At 41.9% G+C, this 27047-nt stretch overlaps 3 protein-coding genes across 3 annotated transcripts; all 3 read right to left on the bottom strand.

Annotated features, from left to right (window-relative positions):
• Positions 1-241: 241 nt before the first annotated feature.
• On the bottom strand, positions 242-4147 carry LOC121761805 (leucine--tRNA ligase, cytoplasmic-like). Its single transcript, XM_042157476.1, has 2 exons — positions 3968-4147; positions 242-3653 (listed from the first exon to the last, which is right to left on the bottom strand). The coding sequence occupies exon 2, from the start codon at positions 3626-3628 to the stop codon at positions 365-367; it is 3264 nt and encodes a 1087-aa protein (XP_042013410.1). The 5' UTR covers positions 3629-3653; positions 3968-4147; the 3' UTR covers positions 242-364.
• A 3878-nt stretch (positions 4148-8025) lies between these two features.
• LOC121761229 (germin-like protein subfamily 1 member 13) lies at positions 8026-9101 on the bottom strand. Its single transcript, XM_042156856.1, has 3 exons — positions 9064-9101; positions 8869-9023; positions 8026-8747 (listed from the first exon to the last, which is right to left on the bottom strand). Exons 2-3 carry the CDS (start codon positions 8990-8992, stop codon positions 8182-8184), a joined length of 690 nt encoding a protein of 229 aa, XP_042012790.1. The 5' UTR covers positions 8993-9023; positions 9064-9101; the 3' UTR covers positions 8026-8181.
• A 2525-nt stretch (positions 9102-11626) lies between these two features.
• On the bottom strand, positions 11627-12669 carry LOC121761089 (enoyl-CoA delta isomerase 1, peroxisomal-like). Its single transcript, XM_042156680.1, has one exon. It carries the CDS (start codon positions 12545-12547, stop codon positions 11810-11812), a length of 738 nt encoding a protein of 245 aa, XP_042012614.1. The 5' UTR covers positions 12548-12669; the 3' UTR covers positions 11627-11809.
• Positions 12670-27047: the final 14378 nt, after the last annotated feature.

Genomic DNA, 27047 nt, shown 5'->3' with positions numbered 1-27047 from the left:
TTTGAAAACAGTTTTTCTCCATCTCTATTGGTTTAAATTGATTACTATGGACCGCTATTTTCATGAATAAGATTGTAATTTTGGAAATTGGTTATTGCATAAAAAGAATGGATTATGCAGTAACTTTTGTCATTTTAGGATCCTGCCATTCTTCTTTGTTTCATGGAGGATGATTTAAAGGTAAACATGATTGAAACATTCACAATGCTACAACATTGAAATCAAAAGTGAGAGAGAGAAAAACGGAAAATAAAATAAAATAAAGCAACAAAAGTTACCATGTCATACAAAATCGATTTCAAGAAACACAAACAGAATGTTGAAAATAAAAAACAATGCTACAAAAACATATAGTACCTCTTTTCTACTCCTCGCTCAAGAAGACAGAGGTAGGGACTCCTGGTGATGGCGGGTTGGATTTCAAAACAGCGGCATGGTTCCCGGCACGCGCAACAGCATCAGCATCCGCTGCAGACAAGACCTCTACGCGTTCAAGCCCCAACTGCCGCTGAATCAGTTCAAGATTCTCCCTCAGAACCTCAATCTCGCCAAAGGGTAGCTTCAGATCCAACGCGTGGACACCAACAGCCTTCACTTCATCCTTCTTGAACCTCAAGAACGGCATACACAGCTTCTGTATTTGCTTGAAATTTCCCGACTGGCCAACTTCACTCTTCTGCAACTCAGCTAAGATCTCTTGGTCGGGTGCAAAGTTGCCGGTTGCAGCATCATATTTCCTCTGGAGTATGTTCAAGCACTCCTTCTTCCACCCGTCATACTGCTCGTTTACAAATAGCAAGCAGACTGTGGGCTTATTCTGGACAGCCGGCGCACTAGCTTTACCCTTCTTTGAACCAGAAGCCTGCTTCTGCATAAGCTTCCTCATGGAGACAATGGAATCCTGCAAATATTTGTTGGCTTTCTTTAGGGTGAGATCAGGTGCATCGGCCTTAGGCCACCCAGCTTTCACCACATATCCATCCTTCTTCAGAAGCTCCTTCCAGACGTATTCAGCATAATGTGGGCAAATTGGGGCGATAAGGCGTGTCTGGACATCCATAAATCGCCATAATAAGTCACGGTTCATTCCTCCTGCCCCACAAGAAAGCCTATACTCATCCCTCGCTGCCTGAAGATCGTAGAAGCCAGTCTTCAGAGCTTCCCGGAACAAGCACTCATTATAGTTCTTATCCGTCACCTGGGCTGCTATGTTTATCTCATTAGCAAAGACATGATCAGCATACACAGCAGGCAGGCCACTTCTCAGGGATGACTCTGCAGCAATGACTTCCTCCATCCACGCAATCTCTTTTGTCAGACGCAGAATTGCAGCATTTGCTGTCTCAAAAACAAAATTAGCATCATCCATTCCATCACCTGCATCTGCAAGTGAAAATCTCGTGGCATCAGCTGAAAACTCTTCAATAGCTTCACGAACTGTCCTGAAGTTTCCGGTCGACTTTGACATTTTCTCAGCGTTCAACATAATGTGACCGTTGCATCTGAACCCCTTAGGCCAATGATGCTTGGGCATGATTGCAGTGTGATTATAAATACAAAAGGTCAAATGATTCTGAATCAGATCCTTCCCTGAAACTCTAAGATCAAAAGGATACCAGTACTCGAATTCTTGCTTCATCTTATTAAGAAGAGCTGAAGAAAGATCTGAGGATTTAGGATAGGGACCGCTAAGAAACACGAAATCCCACACCTCATCAGTCAGCTGCTCTGGCTTCACTAAAGACCGGTTGCCTCCATACATATCGCCTCCCTGCAGAATATGAGCTACCGTGTAATATGCCATGTAAAGAGTTGAATCAGACAGAGACTCCACCAGGAAGTCCTCGTCCCAAGGGATACGAGTTCCAAGCCCAAAATTTCGTGAGCAAGCCCATTGAGTCAGCCAGCTCAAGGTGTGCTCAAAGGCGTGGCGTGCCTCCTCTGAGTATAGATTCATCCCAGCCAAGCATTCCTCTGCAGCCTTCTTCCATTCTTCTTCTCCATATGTGATGTACCACTGATCAGTCAACGCAACAACACACTCATCCCCGGATCTTGACATGACTTTCTTTTCAGGCTCGCTGTAAACCACAGCTTGCCCCAGCTCTAGAAGCTTCGCCCTAATCAAACTTTTAGCCTCCTGAACTTTCATTCCAGCATACTCTCCAGCAATCATGGTTCCCTCATAGAACCCTCCCTTGTAGATTATTTTCTTGGCCTCATCGAGCTTCTCTCTCTCGTTCTGGCTTTTTATCTTTTTCTCAATGCATATCTTCTCAGCAGACTTGTCACCAAAATCAGGATGGTGGATGATGGGTATGATCTCAAACGGCACAACCCACTCATCCTTCACACCATATTTGGCTCTGAATGCCGGCTTTGCCTTCAAATCATGGAGAGCCATGTAATCGTCAGGAGAATCACTCGGAACACTGGTGACGATTCCGGTACCCTTGTCCGTAAGCACTGATAACATGGGTAGAGTGTATATAACATCATTATAAGCCAACGGGGATCTCAGAGGCAAGCCGATAAGATCCTGGCCAGTCAACTCGACCAAGGAAGTAGGTTTCTCAGGAACACGAGACAGCTTCTGGTAAGCTAAATTTAGAGCTGCTCTCTCTGTCAAAATAAACACATCAGTGTCATTAATCTCATAGGCCCCATACTTTCCATCTGGTAACACCCAACAATTTGTTTGCCCATACATTGTCTCTGGTCTCAAAGTTGCAGCCGCAAGGTACACCTTCTTCCCCTCCAGAACACTCATCTTAGGTGGAAAAGGTGAAACAACCTCCATCTTTATGAGAGTATACTCCTGCGGGATAACACCTTCCCCAGAAGCTCGATCGTGATCGGCACAGGGCTGACCATCCAATGGTGAATATATAGTATATCTCAAGTCCTTCACAATCTTACCCCTTTCTTTCAACTTCCTCATCTGCCACCTAACAAAAGAATCAAAATACGGATTTATATCCGTAGTGATAAATGTGCGCCTCCAATCACATCCCAACCCAAAAGCCTTCAAATCATCTATAGCCAGAGGGGGGAAAAAGGTCAGCCAATGATATGGGTTTGTGAACTTGGCTATCTCCTCATCAGTCAGACCATAGCTCTGCATAATCTCCCATTGGTACTTCACAACACCAGTCTTAGCAACAGTCTTTGATTTCTTACCCTTAAACTTACCACCTGCTTGATTTTGCCCTCCTTCATTCTCACCCTCGGGCTTTGCCTCTGGCACAGCAACTTCCTCATCTTTGACAACTGGAAACGCAGGTGGGTATCCGAACTTCTCAATCTCCCTATCGAGCTTATCGGCAGAAGCCTTAATCGGCATCCCAGTACAATGGAAACCAAACGGCAACAGCACATTAGCACCCCTCAATCTATGATAGGCTGCAGCAAATTCAAGCTTCGAAAGGGAAAATACATGCCCCAAGTGGAGATGCCCATTCATGTAAGGGAATGGAAAGTTGCCATAGAACTTCTCCCCGGCTTTGGGTGGGGAGTCCTTCGCGTCAGCACGAAACACATCACCCTCGGACCACCATTTCTGGACCTGTGACTCGATCTCCAACAGACGGTCCCTTCGAGCAAAGCTTTTTCCAGTTTCTTCCGCCATATCCTTTCCGGCTACCACACAAAAACTGCAATTCAAGGCCGTAAGGAGAAATTCAACCCAAGATATTTGATCTGATTAACAAAAATGCAAAGACCAAATACTAATCATCTCAGTGGAAAATGACAAGGGCATCAACTTTCACATGTAAATACTAGCAAACCAATACATAACGCCCCCAAACAAGATAAGATCAAGTCAAACCACATCAAACCAGCAACAAATTTACACCGATTTTAACACCAAAATCGACACACTACGATTAGAATTGCAAAATTTAACCCAATTTCAATCGAAACATAAAAATCAACACCGCAGCATTGTAAAGAAAAGAAGACAAACCTCGAATTTCTAGGAATGAAGTGAGAAATTGGAAAATAAACAGAAAAGAGGGATTTGGAGGGACGAAGAGCAACTCGTATCAAATGAGACGCCACTGCTGTTGATTGACGGCAGAAGATAAAAGGCAGCGGCAGATTTGAGTATAGGGTTTTGGAAGCTCGAAATTATTTATTACGTATTATTGAGTGATAGAATAATAGAATTGATTGGTGATATATTGTGGAATTTGTTTATATTTTGCGTTGTCATAAAGTAAATACTAGTTGCTTATCCCATAAAAATAAAAAAATTTATCATTTTAGGATGTCCCATAAAAATTTAACAATACTATAATCATATTTTCTTTCTATCTCTCGTACTTTACATAAAAATTTAACAATACTATAATCATATTTTTTTTCTATCTCTCGTACTTTACCAATTGTATATTAATTTTTGTGTCATCTCAAATATCCATATTTTTATAGGACGAAGAGAGTATATCAATTGCATATCAATTGAACATGTTGAGCGTGAATCGAGTTAAAATGCGCACACTTTCATCAAGTAATAGTACTTTCCAAATGACTCATAAGTATGCATAGAATTTGAATGTAACATATTCCCCAGTCTATAAAAAATAGTCTCATTTATGGACGACAATAATTTTAATGAGAAATTAGTAGAGTAAGAGAAAGGAAGTGAAAAAATGAGTAATGTAAAAGAGATAGGGATAAAACGTAGGTAAAGTATTAGAGAGGAGAAAAGGTGAGAAAAAAACAAGAGAAAAACTTTTCATTTTAAAAAGAAATAGTAGTACTATTTTTTGTGGACATTGTAGAATGACAAAATGAGACTATTTTTCGTGAACAAAGAGAGTTAGATACAATATGTGTATACGATTATATTTTGGACACTTGCACATGCCCTGAATACAATATAAATATACATTATGCTGTAAATTCAAATTATTCTTCCAAATATATTATATCTATAAATCTATGTTTTATAATTATAAACGTGTCGTGTTTTAATTCATTAATGTGGTTCGTAAAAGATACTCCAATAAATAAGAGACCACCATACAATTATATTTACTGTTATAAATAATTAGAGCACCCACAACCGTGCTCTTGCCAACGAGCACGGTTGTGGGCCGGCGCTATTATTCCTGTCTGCTCTTAGGCAAGAGCACAACACCCACAACTGTGTTCTTCTGCAAGGACGAGCACAATTCATTTTAAATACAAACATTTCCATAACATTAAAATTCATTAAAAAAACTGAAATAATATTACAAATTACAAATAAAATAAAAAAGTCATAATTAAAATCCTAAAAAATAAAATTACATAATTAAAATACTAAAAATTAAAAATTACACAATTAAAGCTAAAAATATCCCGTGGAAGACTACTCATCCGGCGGCGCTACCCCCAATTGTTTTAGGAGGTCCAATATCATGGCCTCGTGCGATCGAAGTTGCGAGAGGGTCATAGTTGAGCTATCGGCCATATTGAGTTGGGCCAAAAGGGTCCACAACGAGTTGGTGGGGGTGGAGGTGGCGCATAAGGAACGGGAAAGGGAGCGGGGTCGGGAGCATCGCCGGATGGAGTCGCGGCGCGACGGCGGTTGGCCGCCGCCTTCTTCCTTCCCTGCGGTCGGCGTTGGGAACCGCTCGGGCCGGCGTCGGGGCTACCCAAGTTAGCTCCGGCGAGTTAGCTAACCACGTCTTCGGAGCCGGAGTCGGATAGGGATACCAACCTTGACCGTTTGGAGGAGCCGCTAGAGGAGGATGTTACGCCTCCCTTATACTTCGGATGTGACCGCGTCTCATGCCAAATGTTGAGGTACTTGAACGGCTTGTAGTTAATTGATTGGTAGGTGTTCATCGCGGCATAGATGACGTCGACCTCGCTCCAGCCGTTCCCCGCCGACCTCTCTTCCTGGAGGTAATATCCATGGAACTTGCTAATTTCTTCGTTGGCTCGGTAGATGGCGTTGCGCACCATACTCTCGTTACGCTCGATTGTCCCCTCCGACCGGTTTTCATTGTACCGGCGACAAATGCGTCACCAAAAGTGATCGCCGGATTGGTTCATGCCAACCTCCGGATCTTCGGAGATTTACAAATACGCCTTGAACAATTGCTCCATCTCCGCCGGCGAGTACGGTGTGCGGACACCGCGAGTAGGAGGAGTCGGAGTTTGGGAGGGGGCGGTCGACCTCGCTCTAGGCTCGGGTGTCCACCCGTATCGCCCTTCGAGGGAATCTTGGTCGTTTATTGGGTATGGCCGGTAGCCACCCGGAACGCCCGAACTTTGGGTTTGAGGAGGGACAGAATATTCCGTTTCCGGACTAGGAAACGGTTGTGCACCGAACCAATCGGGGTTCCAACCGTGGGAGCCCGGAGGGTGATCGCCTTGGCTGGACATTGTTATGTCGTATGTGTGGAATAAAGATTGAGAATGGAGATGAGAGGATGTGGATGAGAAGGGAAATGAGAGAATGTAGATGAGAATTGTGTAGTGTGGTGTGAATTTTAGGGTGTGAAAGTGTGGGTATTTATAGATGAAAATGTATATTTTTTAGGGGAAAAAATAAAAAATAAAAAGTGGTAGAAAACGGTAAAAAAACGGATATATTTTTTTGAAAGTGGAAAAATATTTTTTTATTTTTAATCGGTTTTTTAAATTAAAAACCGATTTAAAAAAAATTTCAAAGGTAACGGCTATGCCGTTGCCCAATCGCAGCAAGCCATGTCACCTGCTCGCTGGCACGGACGTGCTCGATGCATCGAGCAGCGTCGTGCCAGCTGCGGACGAGCTCTTCCGTGCCGCTGGCGCGGACGGACGGACGCCGTCCGTCCACCGTTGCAGATGCTCTTAGGTGTTTTAGAAGAAACAATACATATAATTAACAATATTAATTTTAATTAAAATAAATATACAAAAATAACATTAAAAATGGTAAATAGTAATTAATTCTAGTTTAAATAGTACTCCCTCAGTCCACAAATATTAGGACACATTGTGAATGACACGAGTTTTAATGTGGAATTGGTAAAGAGAGAAGTAGTGTTAGTGAAATGTGAGGTCCATATTATTAGTAAGAGAGAAGTTGTTGACAACTTTCCTTTTTTAAATGTGCTCTATTTTTCGTGGATAACAAAAAATGAGAAATGTGCTCTATTTTTTATGGACGGAGGAAGTATTTATTGTGGTATTTATAAAATAAGATATAATATAGATCATTAAAATAAATATTTTAGAATAAATAAAACAAATATGTAAAACTTTTTTAACTACGTACAAATTTAAAAACAATATATAATACTCCCTCCGTCCCCAAAGAATATGCACTTTGGATTCAAAACATGTTTTAATGTATAGTTGGTAAAGTAAAAGAGAGATAGAGAGAAAAAAGTAATTAAAGTATTGTTATTGGATAATGGGTCCGGTCCCACTTCATTAGAGAGAAAATAGTTTCTAAAATTAGAAAGTGCATGTTCTTGTGGGACGGACTAAAAATGAAATAGTGGATATTCTTATGGGACGGAGTGAGTAATAGTTTACATTACATTCATAAAGTAGTTTATTTTGACAATAAGATGCAACATGAAATAATAAAAAGTTGCCATTAAAAATTGTACAATGGATGGATGTTTAATGTTTTAGTTTACTTGCTACAGTAATATTTAATATTTAGTCACTACTGAATCTTATTTGATTTATAGTGAAAAAAATGTATATTCCTATTTATGTTCCAAGGAGGTGACCGTAGTATTTTTCAACGTGATTCAATGGCGTTTACTCGTTTAGGCTCTAGGGATGGTCGGGAGGGGGTGCCCTCCTAAATCCGCCACGTACTGTCATGTTTGATGCCCTGTTATATCTGTGCACCCAGTGATAGATGTTACAATTTTAATCGTATATTTAAGACAAAAATTCCAATTTTAGTAATAAAATGTTGTTCTACAGTTTGACAAGAACAGTCATATTATGTCTCAGCTCACAGTCATATTATGTCTCAGCTCGAGACACTAATTTTGGGGAAAAAAACAGAAAAAAACACCAAACTTCGATTACAGCCATACACTAGGCTCACAAGTTTATTATTTCAAATCACATAATATAATTCGGAAATATAAAATTACAGTAGTTGTAATAAGTAAAGAATGCCAGATATATTGGATTAAAATGACAGACACAACATATATGTATTGTTTGTCTATCTTAGTTATAGTTGGACCAGAACTGGGCCTGGAGGTAATCGATGATGTTCTTCTCAACTTGGAATGCCTTAGCCAACACATCCGGGTTGATTTTAGGGTCCGACCCGAACACCGCATTGGCAACGGTTATGGTACCCGGGTTCTGGCTGCCGAAGCTGGCAAATGCAACGGCGTTAGTCTTTCCGACATTGAACTGGAAGTGGATGAGACCTTGTGGGAAGACGAACACATCTCCCGGGTACAAATACTTGGTGAAGAGCTTGTTCTTCTGGGCGGGATCGGCCGGGTTGGATGTGACGAAGCCCACGTAGAGAGTGCCTTCCACCAAGAGGAAGGCCTCAGTGGCACGTGGGTGGGTGTGGGGTGGGTTGATTCCATAAGGGGCAAAGTCGAGGCGAGCCATGGAAACGCCGAGAGTGTTGAGGCCTTCAAGCTGGTTGACATTGACCGGAGTCACAAATGACCCGAGCTGATTGGATGTGTTTCCGGCCTTGTTTAGGCCCTGGAAAAGGAAATCATCCGCGACCACCATGTTCGGGTTCTTGCAAAACTTCCCATTCACAAAAACTACATTCAAACAAACAAACAAACAAACCATTAGTATGTATATATTTCCTCATTTATAACTTAAGTGTGACATTATAGATAATAATGTATAGTAGAATAAGGTTTTAATGAAGGGGTTTACCAGCATTTTTGGAATCAGGAACAGCAACGCAGAAATCCTGAAGTTGGGATGGATCAGATGCATATGCAATCGAAGCCAACCAAAAAACAAGAAATATGGAGCACAATCCAAAACTCATCTTCATTTTAATTTGCTGATTAACTATATATATATATATATATATATATATATATATATATATATATATATATATATGATGTTACTTGTAATTCTCTTCTTTTATCTGTGATGGAAACTTAGCATGATAAGTACTCCTTTTTATAGAAGTTCAATTCTCATCATTTTAAAAATGAAATTGAAATTTTCTTAATTGAAACTGTCAAAACACGTTTTAACATTTAACTTGTTAGTATTATCTTCCTATTATTTCATCAGACCTAATCCCATCAGCGGCGGCCAACTTATTTTATATATATTTTTTATATTTGATTGATCATATGAAGACTCCTTCAATCTTCAATCAACTAACTATTCAAATGTTCCTATTTAATTAGTACTATTATAGATCCTTCGAAGAGAAATGGATGTTTAAATTGATACAAGGAAACATTTTGTACACGTTTGACAGTTTCAATTCAGCAAGAATATAATGAATCTCTAGCAAGTAAAGTTTATTAAACTAATTAAACCGTATTAGGTAATTAATTTGGTTACTAAGACAAAGTTGAATTTGTCTATTTCACTGTATGCATAGAAAATGTTGAGACGATGTCAAAATTTTATGTTGTGTTCGACCAAGTTGATATAATGTGCCCAAGAATATCCAAAATGGATCTAATTAAGATCACCATTGCCAACACGGTGTTCGGGTCGGACCCTAAGATCAACCCGGATGTGTTGGCCAAGACTTTCCAAGTTGAGAAGAACATTATCGATTATCTTCAGGCTCAGTTTTGGTACAAACAATAATTAAAATTTCTGCCTAATATTGACGCACAATAAATTAAATAGCCATTATACATTCTACTTTTTTTGTGTTATATTATCTTATATGAGGTGTAAGTGTTTGCCTTTTAGTAATAAATAAATAAAATTCTTCATGTGTTTTTTGTTTCCATAATATGCTTCTCATCCTTTTTATTGGAATAAAATATAAAATGAATAATGACTGCATGACGGATGGAATCGGTCAATCCACAGCCACACATACGTTAGGTCAAATAAAAAAAAAATCAAAAGTCAAAACAACAGTTACTATAATAAAAAAGAAAACTGAAATGAAATCGAAATACAAAAATTTTGTGGCACTCTGGAATTGGCCGATTCACTCCCTCACAATGGACGATCTATTTTGATGTGCCGTGTGCATCTAATATTAGTGTGGTTAATGTGAGAATTAGGTAGATTAATAAGCTATGATTAAAATAGAGATCTATTTTTTTTAATTGAGATATTTCCCAACTCTCTTTTCTTATGCAATTTTCTTTTATTTCCACATTTCACACCAAAAAAAAATGTCATCACATAGCACGAAGAATAGAAACGTGATTATTCAGCTTTTAATAAAAGGAAACATGTTTATGTTGCTACGGTGCGTACGTGGACACGTTTCATATCCTTTTTCTTTCAAAATTGTTGCCCAACGATTTCTTGAATGCACAACACCTATTGACTTTAGTTTAAGGACCAACGACGACTTTTGCCGTCCACAAATAATGTTAGGCGAAGGGGGACCATTATTGGAATAGCATATTTGAGTTTCCATTCTTGCATAATCTATTTTTTTCATTAACTTCATAGGTTATAAATTTATAGTAGTATTTTCTATTTACCAATCTTTGTAGGGTATATGGGGTAGTTTACTGCGGAGGGTTCAGCTTGGAAACCGTGGGTACAAATTATAATTATAAAAGTGGGTACAAATTTATGAATTGCATTTTGTTATTTTAATTTCATTTGTTTTTAGTATATTTATTGTTAATATATTTGTTTTGTTTTACTATGAGTAACTAGTATCACGCTCGTGCGATGCATGAGTCATTTTAATTTTTTCATATTTATTTCATTATGCGAAATAAAATTTGTGAAATGATAAACAAAAGAATATTCGGCGTCCTCTTACTTTGGATTATACTTTTTCAATCACATTAACCCCACATGGCCACAAGAGTGCATTTAAATGCTAACTTTTCTTTAAAATATCAATACGATCACATTAAACTTTCGACACATATTTGTGTTGACATTTTAATAAACTGTATTGACATTTAAATATCAGACTTAAAATTAGTATTTGAAATAATTAATGGGTTCAAAGATTAATCCATGGAAGTTACTAAATTATCATCTTTCTCCATATATAAACATCTCCTTTATGGCAGTTACTACTCACTACACGAAAATGTAATACTATTTCAAATAATGGTGCTCAAAATTTAATCCAATGGCACGTCCAATTTGTAACTGAACATATTTATTACTGTAACAAACTATCAATGATCCACACTATTATTTACAAATTAATGTAATCTGATTGTCTATACATCAAATGTGGTGTAGTGCTCAATTCATTAACTGACATTAATTATTAGTTTAGTGTATGCTCAATTCATTAGGTAACTATCATATTACGAAAATACTCAAATTAGTCCAAAACTTATTAATATTTAAATTCACATCCAAAAGTTCATAAATATTCTAAACCAAGGCCAAAACTCAACTTTTATATATGTATAGATTAAATAGAATTCAACTTTCTCACATTGCTTTTGAACCAGTAACTGAAAGTTACGTTGCAGATCATCTTTAGAAGTCCTTATTTAATTTCCAAATAATCAATTATTATCAATATGATTAAAATGGATTAAATGGAGTAATACGATACAATTAGTCGACCTAAAAGGCCAACATTCTATGACTAAAGAGAAAAACGAACCTAACCTATGTAAAGATAATCCATTTGATTTGTAAGTCACGTGAGACACTAAAGTCCGTAACACGGTTACATCTTTGAGCGTCCCTTATCCGCGGAAGTGTCCCCTACCGTCTCGTCGGAGGCCATGGCCACCAGCACCTCCGCGAACACGGTCCTCCGGTTCGCCGCGTACAGCTTCCCGTCCCACCTCCTCGCCGCCATATCCGCCCCCAGGTCCACTGCGGCCGCGATAGTCGCGGCCGCAGTGGCGTGGGCCGAGTCAACGATGCCCCACTCCACCCCTCTCCGGGCATCGATCTTCTCGGCCCTCAATACGACATCCCTCAGAATCTGAGGGGACCCAATCTTGCTCCTCAGCACTCTCACAAACCACATAGAGAGCCTATAATTAATCTCGAGCTCGCCCATCGAGAGCCGCCCTACGTCATCCCGCATCATGACGTAGTCGTGGCTCAGGGCGAGGATGAACCCGGCCGCGGACGCGTTCCCGTTCACGGCCGCGATCGTGGGCATGGGGAGGGAGATGAGATCCTCCACCAAAAGGCGGAGTTTCTCCGACATGACCCGGGCACGGGCCAGGGACCGGGCCGGGTCTGGGTCGGCCCGGGCCCACGCCAGGTCGTACCCGCTGGAGTAGAAGTCGCCCTCCGCGGTGGTGACGAGGGCGGTGGAGTGGGCCGGCTCAGACTTGACCCGGCCGAGTGCGGCTCGGATGGAGTCGATCAGGGTCGGGTTGAGGCGGTGTTCACCGCCGCCGGTGATGGTGAGGATGAAAACGTCGCCGTTTCTCTGCAAAGTGCACATCTTTTTTAGTGAAAAAAAAATGTGAGATTTTTTGAATAGTTGAGTGTGAGATTTGTAATGTTTCAAGTGTGAGATACACAAGTTTGAGGTAGGTACTTATATAGGAGTATAACGGAAAATTTAGTTTGAGGTAGTCGGAAAAAAACATGGAAATTATGGTTGAATTTTTTTTAAAATTCTGAAAAATGAAATAAGCGTGTTTCCGTATGTTCAAACGATATTAACCTTAGCTTATTTGATTGTGATGTTGTCTCAAACCAAACGGCTATCACATCCTTCGTTCAGAAAAGAAATGGCTGAGATTCATTTATGAAGTACTACGAAAAAATTGAAAACCTTAAAACATGAATGCTAGGACACAAAATCAAGAAAATATCAAACAGCTTTACATTTAGTATAGATAGAACATGGGAAAAAAAACCTTTACTTAACTAGTATTTGGATAAATTTAGTCAAAAAATTGCGGATGGAAAAACTCGTTTTGCTAATTTATTGGTTGTTTGGTTAATATCTTGGTTTTCACTTTTTTTTTTCATGAGCCGTGTTTGTTTTATTGGTTATTATTGAAACACATTATTGTCCCGTATCAATAAATTGATGATATTCTTTGTAAAATAAGTGGATAATCCTTCTTTTTATAATTTTTTTTAAGAGTCGAGTGATCCATTTTTAACATGGTATTAGAGTGGGCCTAAGTCAATGATGAGTTTCTTTATTGCAAGTGTGGAAGTCCGATGATCATTACGGCCTACGCATTACGGGGGCATATTGATACCCTTTTTGTCCCACATTGCCAAATTGATGATCCTGACTCTTCTATAAAATAATTGGATAACCATCCCTCTTATAAGTGGTTTCTTTCTAATACTCCCTTCATTCCAAGGTAATTAGAGCATTTCTTTTGGGCACGAGATTTAGAAAATAAATGTGTTAAAGGATAAATGAGAGAGTAAAGTAAAAGAGGGAATAAAAAGAGAGTAAAGTACGGGACAACAAAGTGAAAAGGTTATTTAAAATGTGTTGTCAAGATCTATTTCAAATCGTTTCACCGTGTTGTCTCGTCAATGTAATCATTGACCAAGTAACGCGACAGCGACCTCCTTCGCTCTTAAAATGCCACCGTCTTCGTGTTCAAATCCCAATGCTATTGTTAGACTTAACGGTCGAAGATCTCGCATGTCAAATTCTAGGACAAAACAACATGAATAGTGTAAGCCTCAAAATTTAAGACGGGCCCAACATATTTGAAACATTGAACCAAGTCCAACAGTATAATGAATTCGTATAACCTACTAAAACGAAACCTACAAACTAACACAGAGAACAAAAAAACGAACTACTAACAATTAGGTCGTTCGCACGTTGATAAACTCGTAGTTTTGCAAGTGCTTTGGATGTTTGAAAGTGCATATTCTAGTGTTTTGAAGCACACTACTTGAGTTTTCATCCATTATCCCCTATGTTAGTGTTTTGATGAGTATGTCGAGTTTTTGTAGTCACAGCAGGTGGAAATGAACGAAAATGGCTTGAAAACAGCCATGTTGGGCGTTTGACTGAAGAAGCTAGGGCGTTTTCACCATCAAACCGAGCATTTCCACTGGACTCGGGCGTTGGACACATATTCGGGGCTTCGATCAAAATGCCTGGGCAAGGCGTTTTTACACTGCAGGCCAGGCGTTTTTACACTGCAGGTCGGGCATTTTGCTTATGCCTTACAATTGCTGCATTTTCACCCCGAATATAAACAAGACCTACGGTTCGACTTCAAAACGGATTCCACACGCCCCATAAGAGTTTTTAAAGGTTTTGAGAGTAGATTGAAGAGACGGAGAGTCACAATCATCAACAAGATTGAAGATGAAGACGATTTGTCATTCAATCCACTCTTGGGAGTATTTTAATTAGTTTTCCTATGTCCAATTCATTTTCTATGGATTCTTCTTGTGAATTTGAGTTGAATATGAGTAGCTAAATCTTTTGTAGAGTTTTGGTGAAGACTATAATGAACGCTTTTGGTTAATTCAAGGACTTTTGATTACCTATGCCCTTGTGATTTCTTTGTTCCATTCTTGTACTTTTTCAATTCAATTGCTTAGCTACCAATTGAGTTTGTTGACCTAGTTTTGAGTAATCGAGAGTTACCTAATTAGGAGTGATAAAAGAATGAACAACACCTAGATAATTTGCATTCGAGAGAAGGAATTCTAGAGTGAGGGGGCTTGAGCCTTTTGTTTTAAGGAGTTAATTGTGAAGTTTTAGAAGGAGACTTCAATATTAATGGTTAACCAACGGGTTGAGTGCACTCGAGAGAAGGCTTAGCCTAGACTAGCGGCTTTCCTAGTAATGCTAGAGACTTCAATTGGGTAATCTAAGTTGTTGAATTGGTTGCATTGTGTTCGTTGTAGTTGGATCCAAGGCTCTACCTTGTTCTCTTATTTTAAACTTATCTTTTGTTGCATGCTTTTAGTTTGTTTATGTTTAATAGTTTTCTAAAATCAAACCAAACTCTCTGGATTGTCTAGATCAGTGGCGGATCTAGGGGGGCAGGAGGGGGCGGTCGCCCCCTCCGTGCGACTATTTTTCCCTTATCGGGATGTAAATTTACCATGTCCGCCCCCTCCGTTTGCCTCCGGCGTCGCCCCGAACAACAAAAAAAATAGCCATGTCCGCACTAAACCAAGCTAATACTATATATTCCGCCCCTCCATTTTCGGATCCTGGATCCGCCACTGGTCTAGATAGTAGTTAAAGTAGGTTCATGGTACTTGAGTTTGCACAATTTGTCTCTATGGGATACGATACTCTTACTTATTTTATGCTACACTATCCCCGTACACTTGTAGGTATTTTTCGTGTTTAAAATAATTCGAGTCACACGTCCCCAGTTTTCCTTATTCTTACCCCAATTAATCCTCATTCGTTTGTACTCTCTACAATCACAATAAAAAAATGTCTCATTTTCTCATTTCATTCTGTCCCATTTCGATTTATGAAAAATTTTCACTCTTTATTTCTCTTTCTATATCCTACTTTACCTATAGCATATTAAAAAAAAAACTTTGCATCATCTAGAAATGAGTTTCGTGAATGGGGAGAATATTAAAATTTTGTATTATAGTGTAGTAAGTAACTGTATAAACAGGGATGGGTTATAAATATCTTCTCGATTCGTCATGCAATCACAATTCAATGTATATATTCCTCTAATAAAAGGATGAGAGGCAAAATTATGGAACACACAGAAATAGAATACAAAGACAGATTTATTTATTATTCAAGGCAATCACTTACACCATGTTATGAGGATTGGGGCAAAACTGCACAATCAGTCAAGCTCGGTGTTAGCCGAGCTTAATCGTGCTCGGCAGGGACTGATATACTGTTAGGTGATTGATTGCAGCTCGGTGTTAGCCGAGCTTAATCGTGCTCGGTGATTAGCCGAGCCTGCTGGTGCTCGGTATTAGCCGAACTTAGTCGAGTTCGGTGTTGGCCGTTGTTATTAACTGATGCATAGACAAACGTGAGCCGTCGGATGCGATTAGTTAGTTAGCTTAAATGACAGCCGTTGGATTTGTTTTGGTTGTTAGATTAGTGTTAGTCAAATAGAGTGAATAACCGAGCTGTGCAAGCGGAGTGAGAGAAAAAGATTTTTCATCCATCAGTTTGTAATCTTCCACAAAATTGAATACAAGATTTCCATTAATTCTTCGAGAGTTGTTCTTAGCTTTATTCATTTTCATATCGAGTGTTTGTTCTTCTTGTTCCGGAATCGATCTTGTTGTGATAGCAAGATTGAGTCGCGTATTTGATAACATTACAAATTGGCGCCGTCTGTGGGAAAACGAAGAAGGACGACGCATTCAACAATGTCTACCACGAAGTTCGACGTTGAGCGGTTCACCGGCGAAAATGATTTCGGCCTGTGGAGATTGAAAATGAAAGCTGTTCTTATGCAGCAAGGAGTCTGGGATTATGTCAAATCCAAGGCGGATGAGGAGGAGATTCAAGGAATGGATGCTGCGAAATCTCAAGAACTGGAATACAAGGCGTATAGCTCGATTGTCTTGTGCCTCAGCGATAGAGTCTTGAGGGAGGTTCAAAAGGAAGATGATGCCGCAGGAGTTTGGGAGAAGTTAGAGAAAATCTATATGGAGAAGTCGATCTCAAATAGATTGCATCTCAAACAAAGGTTATTCAATTTCAAGTTTTCTGACTCCAAGAACTTAGCAGATCAATTAGAAGATTTTCGCAAGTGCATAGATGATCTTGAGAGTGTGGATGATGCCATGAAAGATGAGGATAAAGCTTTGATGTTATTGAATGCTCTGCCTCAGAGTTTTGAGCAATTCAAAGACTCAATACTTCTTGGAAGGGATTCGAAGGTGACTTTAGAGGAGGTATATTCTGCATTAAAGCTGAAGGGAATGCAGAAATCTGTCAGCAAGCAAATCGATCAAGCTGCTGAAAGCCTTAATGTGAAGACTGCATCAAAGAAACAATTCAAATTCAAGAAACCCTCATCTGATAAATGGAGACCACGGGGTGCGAAGGAAGGTGATCAGAAGGAGTCAAGAAGTTGTTTTTGGTGTAAGAAACCAGGACACATCAAGCAAAATTGCTTTGCTTGGAAGAAAAGACAAGCTGAAAATCACAAAGAAGATGGTACAACAGCTATCACTGAGGAAATTGAAGAGGCAAGAGCTCTCAATGTGGTGGAGGATAGTCCATTATCAAGGCTGTGGATCATGGATTCAGGTTGCAGTTTCCATATGTCCTCCAACCTTGACTGGTTCCAAGATTTAAAGGAATATGAAGGCTCGGTGTTGCTAGGAGATGATCATGTGTGTGATGTAAGGGGTGTTGGGAACATATGCTTGAGGATGGAAGATGGATCACTGCGAAAGCTTACTGATGTAAGGTACATCCCATCCATCAAGAGAAATTTGATCTCATTGGGACTTCTTGAGAAGATAGGTTATAGATTGACCCTTTATGGTGGAGAAATGCTTGTTACAAAGGATGGCCAGATGATTATGAGAGCTATCAGAAGTAATGTACTCTATTATCTACAAGCTGAGCCTATTGATGGTTCTGCAAATTCAACTCAACAAACCATCAATTGGCATACAAGGCTCGGGCATGTAGGAGTTGCTGGGATGATGCAGTTGGTGAAACAAGGCATAATTCAGATGTCTGAGTCTGATGTACAAAGACACATTGGATCTTGTGAGGAGTGCATACTTGGTAAGAGCAAAAAACTGCCATATGGAGTGGGCAAGCACACATCGAAAGAGCCTCTCCAATATGTTCACAGTGACATATGGGGACCTGCACCAGTGAATAGCCTTGGAGGAGGCAGGTATTTCTTATCCTTTGTTGATGATTTTTCAAGGAAGGTTTGGATAGTAATAATGAAAGACAAGTCAGAAACATTCCAGAGGTTTCAAGAATGGTGTGTAGGTGTTGAGTTGGAGAAAGGAAAGCCATTGAGGTGTCTTAGGACTGACAACGGGCTTGAGTTCTTGTCCCATGAATTTGATGGATTCTGTAAAGATAAGGGGATAAAGAGGCACAGAACAGTCCCTCACAACCCACAACAAAATGGGGTTGCTGAGAGGATCAATAGAACCATTCTTGAAAGGGTGAGGTGCATGTTAATAGCGTCTGGAATGTCTAAACCATTTTGGGGTGAAGCAGCCTCTACTGCTGTTGTTTTGATCAATAAATGTCCTTCAGCTGCCATTGAAAATCAGACCCCAGACAGCAAATGGTATGGATCTTATGGGGATTATTCAAAACTGAGGCCATTTGGGTGTAGAGCTTATGCTCACATAAAGCAAGGTAAATTGGAACCTAGAGCTCTCAGGTGTGTAATGATTGGGTATCAGATGGGAGTCAGTGGGTACAGGCTGTGGTGCTGTGAGGAAGGAAACAAGAAAGTGGTGGTTAGCAGAGATGTGATCTTCAAAGAATCTGAAATGCCTTTCCTCAACAAGGATAATCAGAAAGTTCATTTTGAGGTGGAGAACCAGAGAGTAACTACAGATGTAACTCAGACTGATCTAAATGCTACATCTGATGTCAGTGGTGGTGGAGCTTCTGGAATGCAAGCTGAAATCAGAACACCAGAGAGAGTGATTGCTAGAAACAGAGCAAAGAGGAATATTAAGCTCCCTTCTAGATTTAATGATTATGACATGATGCACTATGCACTGGCAGTGGCTGAACAGATGGATTACCATGAACCTTCATCTTATAAAGAAGCAATCAGAAGCCCTGAAAAGGATCAGTGGTTATTAGCTATGCAAGAGGAGATTGATAGCTTGTATAAAAACCACACATGGATCTTGGTACTGAGGCCTACTGATCAGAAAACAGTAGGGTGCAAATGGATTTACAAAAAGAAGGTTGAGGCCTTCAACAACAACCATATCAGGTTCAAAGCAAGGTTGGTGGCTAAGGGGTTCACACAGAGGGAGGGTGTGGATTACAATGAAATTTTCTCACCTGTTGTCAAACACAGCTCCATCAGGCTATTACTTGCTATAGTTGCTCAAAGAGATTGGGAATTGCAACAACTTGATGTTAAAACTGCTTTTCTCCATGGTGAACTTGAAGAAAAAATATACATGGAGCAACCACCTGGTTTTGTGAAGCCAGGAGATGAAAAGAAAGTGTGTTTGCTAAAAAGAAGTCTCTATGGTCTCAAACAAAGCTCAAGGCAGTGGTACCTGAGGTTCAATGTGTTCATGCAGAAGATTGGGTTTGAAAAATCTTTGTATGATCACTGTGTGTTCATCAAGAGAAGAGGTGGAGTTGCTGTAGCATATCTACTGTTAGATGTAGATGATATGCTGATCTCTGCAGAGCATAAGGAAGAGGTGGAGTTAGTGAAGGCTGATCTGAAATCTGAATTCGATATGAAAGATCTTGGTGATGCCAAGAAGATTCTTGGGATGGAAATTATCAGAGATAGAGATCACAAGCAGATATGGCTGACTCAAAGGGATTATATCAGTAGTGTGATCAAGAAATTCCAGATGGATCATAGCAAACCAGTGAGCATGCCCCTAAGTTCACAGTTCAAGCTCAGCAGCAATCAAAGCCCTAAAGATGATGAACAGAGAAGAGAAATGGATAAGGTCCCATATGCAAACATAGTGGGGAGTATCATGTACACCATGGTGTGTACAAGGCCAGATATCAGCCAGGCAATAAGTGTTGTGAGCAGGTACATGGCTGATCCGGGTATACAGCATTGGCAAGCTTTAAAATGGATATTAAGGTATCTCAATGGCACTCGGGATTATGGCATACTGTTTGATGGAAGTAAGAATTTTGATACACAGCCTCTATTGGGATATTGTGATTCTGATTTTTCAACTAACATTGACACAAGGAAGTCCCAATCCGGCTATGTTTTCTGCATGTATGGAGCTGCTGTAAGTTGGAGATCGAGTTTGCAATCTGTGGTGGCACTCTCTACAACTGAGGCAGAATATATTTCCATGGCTGAGGCTGTAAAGGAGAGCATGTGGCTGAAAGGAATCTGCTCGGATTTTGGAGTCGATCAATGATGGTTGGACGAATTTTTGATGGTAATAAATGCAGGTAAAAAATATAGATCACGACACAAGGAATTACGTGGTTCGATTTACTGAGGTAAATCTACGTCCACGGGAAGAAAGGAGGGCAAGATTGTATTGCTTGATCTGGTTTACAGCTTACAAATACAGACTTGCTATATGATATTTGATGTCTAGAGAGCTTTTTTTTCTCCTAGTCTATCTGATCTAAGTTCTATTTATACATTGAACTAAGATCGTGGCTTGCATCACCACTAACTAGGTCGTGGATGTCGTGGAGGTCATGAGATCCTGCATGGGTCCACTATCTCTTTGTTTGGTCCACTATCCTGCATGAGATCCTGCATGAGTTGACACCACTAAATAGATCGTGTAGTGGAGGTCGTGGAGGTTCTGCATGAGTCCACTATCTCCCAGTTCGGTCGAATACTGAGACCGAACTGCTGAACTATTGCCGAGCAGCTTTTGCCGATCTGAGAGTAGAGCTTGATTGGTCGGCTTTTACCGAGCTGTAGGCTGGGGCCGAACTCTTTGGTAATGCCGAACTGATACTCTTCCTTGGGCTTTGGGCTGATGGGCCGTCACTGCTATTGGGCTTGTTTAGTACGTACCCCATCACTACCCCCCCCGAAAAGCGAAGTGAATCACTTCGGCGAAGCGAGTCACTTCGGCATTCTGGATAAAGGTACGGGGGAGGCTGACGTCAGGGGACGTGCCTTGCGCGTGACTGCATTAAATGCGACAGTAAAATCCGGCCGTTGAATCCTGAAAAGGTGGGATTCGAAACGGTGCGATGATTTTGAAATCTTCTCCGAATCTGATAAATACGTCCTTTCTTCATCATTTGAACACTTTTGCTATTGCTTCTTCTGCATTCTCTCTCTTTTGCGTAAAAATTTCCTTCCGCTTTCAAGAATTTCTTCAGAACTTCTTCAGACTTTCAAAGAGTAAGAATCATGTCTTCTTCTTCTTCTTCTGAGTCAGGTAGCGGTAGGAAAGGGGGTAAGGGATCTTCTAGCCGGAAAGAGTCCGGGGAGAAGACCGTAGAATACTTTCACAGCATCTTGAGTAAGGACACTGTGATATCCCTACACGGAAAATATCTTCTTCCCGGGGGGAAGGTGGTGATTCCCGACGACGATCATAGGGCTAACTCGCCGCCGGAGGGTTATGCCACCGTTTACGAAGCCTGCTTAGAATGCGGGCTTCGTTTCCCTCTTCCCCTACCTTTTGTAGAGCTTCTGGATTTTTTCCAACTCCCTTTAGGTCAGGTGACTCCGAATTCTTGGAGGCACTTATCGGCCTTTGCTGCCGAACTGCGTAGGCTAGATAAGGATCTGTCTCTGAGGGCAATCCTTAATTTCTTCCAGTTCAAGAGGAAGGGATCTTGGTTTTACTTGATCCCTTTACAGCCTTTTAGGGCCTTCTGCAAAACCAAGTGGCCAAAGTGGCAACATCGCTTCTTTTTTTATAATAGGACAGCGGCTCCGGGCTTTCCCTGGAGAGGGCCGAAGTCCGTGATTCCTCATCCTCGGTTAGAACCGTTGGACGAGCTCGAGGGCGAGCTCAATAAGATTCCTATGATTAGGAAGCAGTACCTGGAGTCTGAGCTTGTCAAGGGCGACTTCGTGTTCGACTCCTCGTCTTCGGACGAAGAGACTGAGGGTGAGGAATTCTTTTTTGTGCCTTACTGCTTTTGTGGCGAAAACTAACCTTGCTTTCTTGCTTTTTGGCAGTGAACTTGCTAAATAAGATTAGCCGCAAATCCTCCGAGCTTAAGGAGCCGGAGAAACAGAAGGCTACCAGCTCGGCGCCTGATGCCGAGAAGAATCCGAAGAGGCAGAAGACCTCTTCTTCGGATCCAAAAAAGCCGGAGTCCACTTCGGCAAAGGGGAAGGGGAAGACCCAGAAGCCCCCAAGAGCGCCGGAGAGAGACATCGTCTTGGCGCCCCCTTCGGAGCATGTCTGTGAGCCTTTTGCATGGCCAACGGACTTTGCCGAGGTAACTTCTCTTCTTGATTCTTTGGCTTTGCTTCTTTCCTATGTTTTTTTGGTGGCCCCTCTGTTGACTCTTTCCTTTTTCCATTTTCAGAGGAATAGCATGCTCAGCAAGCTCGTCGCAGTCGAACTCTCTAAAGCGTCCAGCGACTATGCTGAGATGCAGAGGAAGTTGGCGGCTGCTCGTCACCAGGCCGAACAGGCTAAGGCAGACTTTGAGAAGGCCAGAGCTGCTAGGATCTCGGCCCAGGATGAAGCCCAGTTTGCCAAAAACCAGCTCATCATCCAGCGAGAGCAGACGAAACGGAGGGATGCTGCCGCCGTGGTTGCCCAAGGGGAGGTTCTCCGTGCTTTCACGGAGAAACTCTTTCTGAGCAATCAATTTTCGGCCTTTGTCGGTGATCTGCTGAAACTGATGACCGATAATGCCGAGCAGGGGCCCGAAGTCGTCCTGCCGCTGTACGGCCGAGAGATAGCAGCTCGTCTCCAGAGTCTGCCGCTCCTTGAGGAGCTTGCTTCGTCCTCGGTCCTGCTTTCTGCTGACCGAGTTCGTAGTTGCCGAGCTGACCGGGACGAGAATATGGAGGCTATCTTTGCCTCCTTAGGGCCAGTTTCACCCGCTCCAATTTTCCACGGAGAGGGTGAGACCGAGCAGCTTGATCAGCAGACCGGAGACGGGCAGGCCGAGCAAGAGGTGCTGCAGATCGGTGATGGGGGCACCGAGCAGGCTGGGGGGAGCAGGGAGACCGAGGCTGAAGCTGAGGCAGACAAGGAGAAGGAAGCTGAACCTCACCGAGGAGCCGGAGACGAAGCTGGCGAAGTATGATTTCGTCTCCCTTCTCTTAGTTTAGTTTCTTCCTTGTTGTAAAATGGCCTTGAAGCCCTCCTTGTGTAAAAAATTTTTTTTCTTATGAATGAAAAAATTCTTCTTTCTACACTTGTGTCTTCGTATAGCTTTTCGTACTCTCTTTTACTCCTGTTGTGGTTTACTACCTGCTCAGTAAACTGAAATGCCGAACTGACATAGCTGCTTTGTATTCTTAACTCTTAAGGAGCTGGAGGTACTTCACTGGAAGCGGCTGTACTCTTCCGCTTTAGACGAAGCTGAGAAAAAAGCCATAGCTGACCAGATGAAGAATGACGAACTCTTGGCTTGTTTAGTGAAGCTGGAGGCCGACAATAAGGACTTAGAGTCCGAAAAGAAAGATCTGGAGGCCGAGCTGAATACTGCCGTCGCTGAGAGGACTGCGTATGAGGATTTCATCTGCAGGCGCGGGGGAATGACCATCTCTGAAGTTCAGGAACGAGTTGACGAACTGTGGGAGGAATATCATGTACTCCGGAGGAACAATGCGCTGGAGAGCTCGGCTTGCCAACAAGTCGTGAAATCATTGCGGCGCTGGGCTTCTCGGTACGACATCATTCTTTCCCGGCGTCCCTCAATCGAGAGATTCCTTAGGCATTTCCCGCCAACAGATGGTCGCACTCCAGCTCAAACCTCTGATTCACTTGCTCAAAACCCTACTCCAAGTCAGCAACGAACTCAGGAACAACCGGAGACGTCAAGACGAGGACGGACTGAAGTTCGCAGAGGAGCGGTGACTATGAGTGAGCAAGATCGGCAAATGATTCGTGAAGAGACTCTTCGCCGCCGAGGTGCTAGAGCTTCCCGGGCTCAGGGAAGAGGCGGTAGGTCGATTAGAGCATCTCGTCGACCTGCTTATTCTTCAGCTGCCCGGAATGGCCGAACTCGGCTTCACGAGGATTTTGTGAATAGATGGCTCAACTTTAGCAACCATGGACAGTAGAATAGTCCTTTGTAATGGCGTAACGCCTTCTCGTAGGGCAGCAGAATTATATGCCGAACAAGTTTTAATAAATGAAATCTTCATTTCGCTTCTATCACTGCGTATTTACAGCTCAGCGAAAAAATTTCATCGTGCTCGTCCTCGGTCTTATGAAGTAAACTTCTTTGACCGGACTCGTCCTCGGTCTTATGAAGTAAGCTTCTTTGACCGGACTCGTCTTTGGTCTTATGAAGTAAACTTCTTTGACCGGACTTGGTCCTCGGTCTTATGAAATAAACTTCTTTGACCGGACTCGTCTTTGGTCTTATGAAGTAAACTTCTTTGACCGGACTCGTCTTTGGTCTTATGAAGTAAATTTCTTTGACCGGACTAAGCTTGTGTCCTAATTTGGCGAGTTTTATCGCTCGGATCGGACTTTCCCTTGTCCTAACTTGGGGATCGGACTTTCCCTTTGTTGCAGTTCGTTTCAGACGAACTGCTTGTTTCTTAAGCTGAATTGTGGTCTTGTATCCTCCTTAGAAGCTTGGACTCACAATCGTTGGCTTATATATGTTCTAAAAAGGGGATCAGCCTTCGAAGAACAAGATACCTCAGTAACATTTGTAAGAGACGACACGCACATAGACAGACAAAACGCACATAGACAAATAAAAAGGACGAACAAGATTTTAAACTTTTATAAAACAAGCACAAAGAACAAGTAAAAAACAAAGAAAGCACATACCTCTAGGACCGAACTAGACACAAGACTGACTGACCGGACTGTCTCTTACAAATGGAACTTCTTGAGGTTGGAAATGTGCCATGTTCGGGGTACTTGTTCTCCTGACACGTGAGTCAATTTGTAAGACCCTTTGCCGAGGACTTCTGACACCCGATATGGACCTTCCCATGTGGGTTCGAGTTTGCCCAGCTTTTCTGCTCGGCTTACTTCGTTGTTTCTCAAGACGAGATCTCCCACTTGAAATTGCAGCTTTTTCACCCTTTGGTTATAATACCGGGCTACTTGCTCCTTGTACTTGGCTGCTTTTATGTAGGCCAATTCTCTTCTTTCTTCGGCCAGATCTAGTTCGGCTCTCAGTCCGTCATCATTCATTTCTGAGGAGAAATTTAGAGTTCGGGGACTGGGTACGCCGATCTCAACCGGAATCACGGCTTCAGTGCCGTACACCAGACTGTACGGAGTTTCACCGTTGGAGGTTTTGGGTGTAGTTCGGTAGGACCATAGGACTTGAGGGAGATTTTCTACCCATTGTCCTTTGGCTTGTTCTAACCGAGCTTTTAACCCTTTCACCAAGATACGGTTTGTTACCTCCGTTTGTCCGTTTGCTTGTGGGTGGGAGACCGAAGTGAACCGCTGTTGAATATTCAGCTCTTGGCACCAATTCTTGAATGTCTTGTCGGTGAACTGAGTCTCATTATCCGAAATGAGGATGTGGGGTATGCCAAATCGGCACACTATGTTCTTCCAGACGAAATCCAATGCCTTCGAGCTCGTTATCGTAGCTAATGGTTCAGCCTCTACCCACTTTGTAAAGTAATCCACGGCAACGATAAGGAAATTCATTTGTCGAGGAGCTTGTGGTAGTGGTCCTACTATGTCTATGCCCCATTGCATAAAAGGCCAAGGGCTTTGCATAGCATATAGATCGGTCTGCGGCATCCTTGGGATATTTGCATGGATTTGGCACTTCGTGCATGTCTTGACGAGCTGCACTGCTTCTTGTACCAAAGTTGGCCAATAATACCCCCATCTCAGAACTTTTTTAGCTAAAGCTCTAGCTCCGATGTGGCTACCGCAAGATCCTTCATGAACTTCTCTAAGGATGTAGTCCGTCTCTTCTGGCCCTACACATCGCAATAACGGCTGAAGGTAGGACTTTCTGTATAGGACTCCTCCATGAAGTTCGTACCGAAGTGCTCGGCATGTGATTTTCCGAGCTTCTCTCTTATCCTCGGGCAGTTGTCCTTGATCTAGATACTGTAAGATCGGCGTCATCCAGTTCGGCGAGCTGGCTACTGAATGTACCTCAGCTTCATCAATGCTTCGGTGCATCAATTCCTCCACCTTTGAGCTTGGATATGAGGCTAACTTACTTAAAGTATCTGCTCGGCTGTTTTCCGCTCTGGGAATGCGGATTATCCGAAAATAAGAGAAACTTCGGCTAATGCTTTGCGCTTTGTCCAAGTATTTCCTCATCCTCTCATCAGGGGCTTCACTTGTACCCAACAGGTGATTCACTATGACTTGTGAATCACAATGGATTTTGAGAGACTTGATAAATAGACTTTGCGCTAGCTGGAGTCCGGCAAGGAGAGCTTCGTATTCGGCTTCGTTATTAGTGGTTGGGAACAAGAACCGAAGTGAATAAGTTACCTCGTGTCCGTCGGGAGCGATAAGTAGAATACCAGCTCCACTTCCCGTTTTATTCGAAGCTCCATCTACGAATCCGCTCCAGCAATCCGGCGGCTCTACTTCGGATTCCAGGGGCTGTGCTAGTTCGGTATTGGCAGAATTTTTCTGTTCGGCAATGACAGGGATTACTTGATCGAACTTTGCCTCTGTAAGAAAATCTGCCAAGGCTTGTCCCTTGATGGCTTTCCGAGGTAGGTATTCGATTGAGTGTTCTCCCAACTCTATGGCCCATTTGGCGATTCTGCCTGATGCTTCTGGCTTGGTCAAAACTTGCCGAAGTGGCAGATCGGTTAAGACGCATACCTTGTGAGCATAGAAGTATGGCCGCAGTCTCCTTGCTGCATTTACTAACGCCAGAGCAATTTTTTCCAGAGGTTGATACCTTGTTTCTGGACCTCTTAATGCTCGGCTTGTAAAGTAGATGGGAAGCTGCTTTAGGCCTTCTTCTCGTACAAGCACCGCGCTAATGGTTTGATCTGATGCCGCTAAGTATAAGAATATCACTTCGGCATCTGTTGGAGCAGAGAGAATTGGAAGCTTGGCTAAATAACTTTTGAGCTCGTCAAAAGCCTTTTTCTGCTCGGCTCCCCACTCAAACTTTGGTGCCTTTTTCAACACTTTGAAGAACGGCAGTTGCTTTTCGGCTGCTTGGGAAAGGAATCTATTCAGTGCGGCTAGACATCCAGTTAGAC

This window comes from Salvia splendens, chromosome 13, assembly GCF_004379255.2.
Source record: "Salvia splendens isolate huo1 chromosome 13, SspV2, whole genome shotgun sequence".
NCBI lineage: Eukaryota > Viridiplantae > Streptophyta > Magnoliopsida > Lamiales > Lamiaceae > Salvia > Salvia splendens.
This window is presented reverse-complemented; position numbering and strand designations above follow the sequence as displayed.

Bases quoted from the DNA above. Each gene is read 5' to 3' on its own strand.
- LOC121761805 (XM_042157476.1), bottom strand. From the start codon at position 3,628: ATGGCGGAAGAAACTGGAAAAAGCTTTGCTCGAAGGGACCGTCTGTTG.
- LOC121761089 (XM_042156680.1), bottom strand. From the start codon at position 12,547: ATGTGCACTTTGCAGAGAAACGGCGACGTTTTCATCCTCACCATCACC.
- LOC121761229 (XM_042156856.1), bottom strand. From the start codon at position 8,992: ATGAAGATGAGTTTTGGATTGTGCTCCATATTTCTTGTTTTTTGGTTG. The intron at 8,748-8,868 runs GTAAACCCCTTC...GTTTGAATGTAG, and splicing joins TCCTGATTCCAAAAATGCTG to TTTTTGTGAATGGGAAGTTT.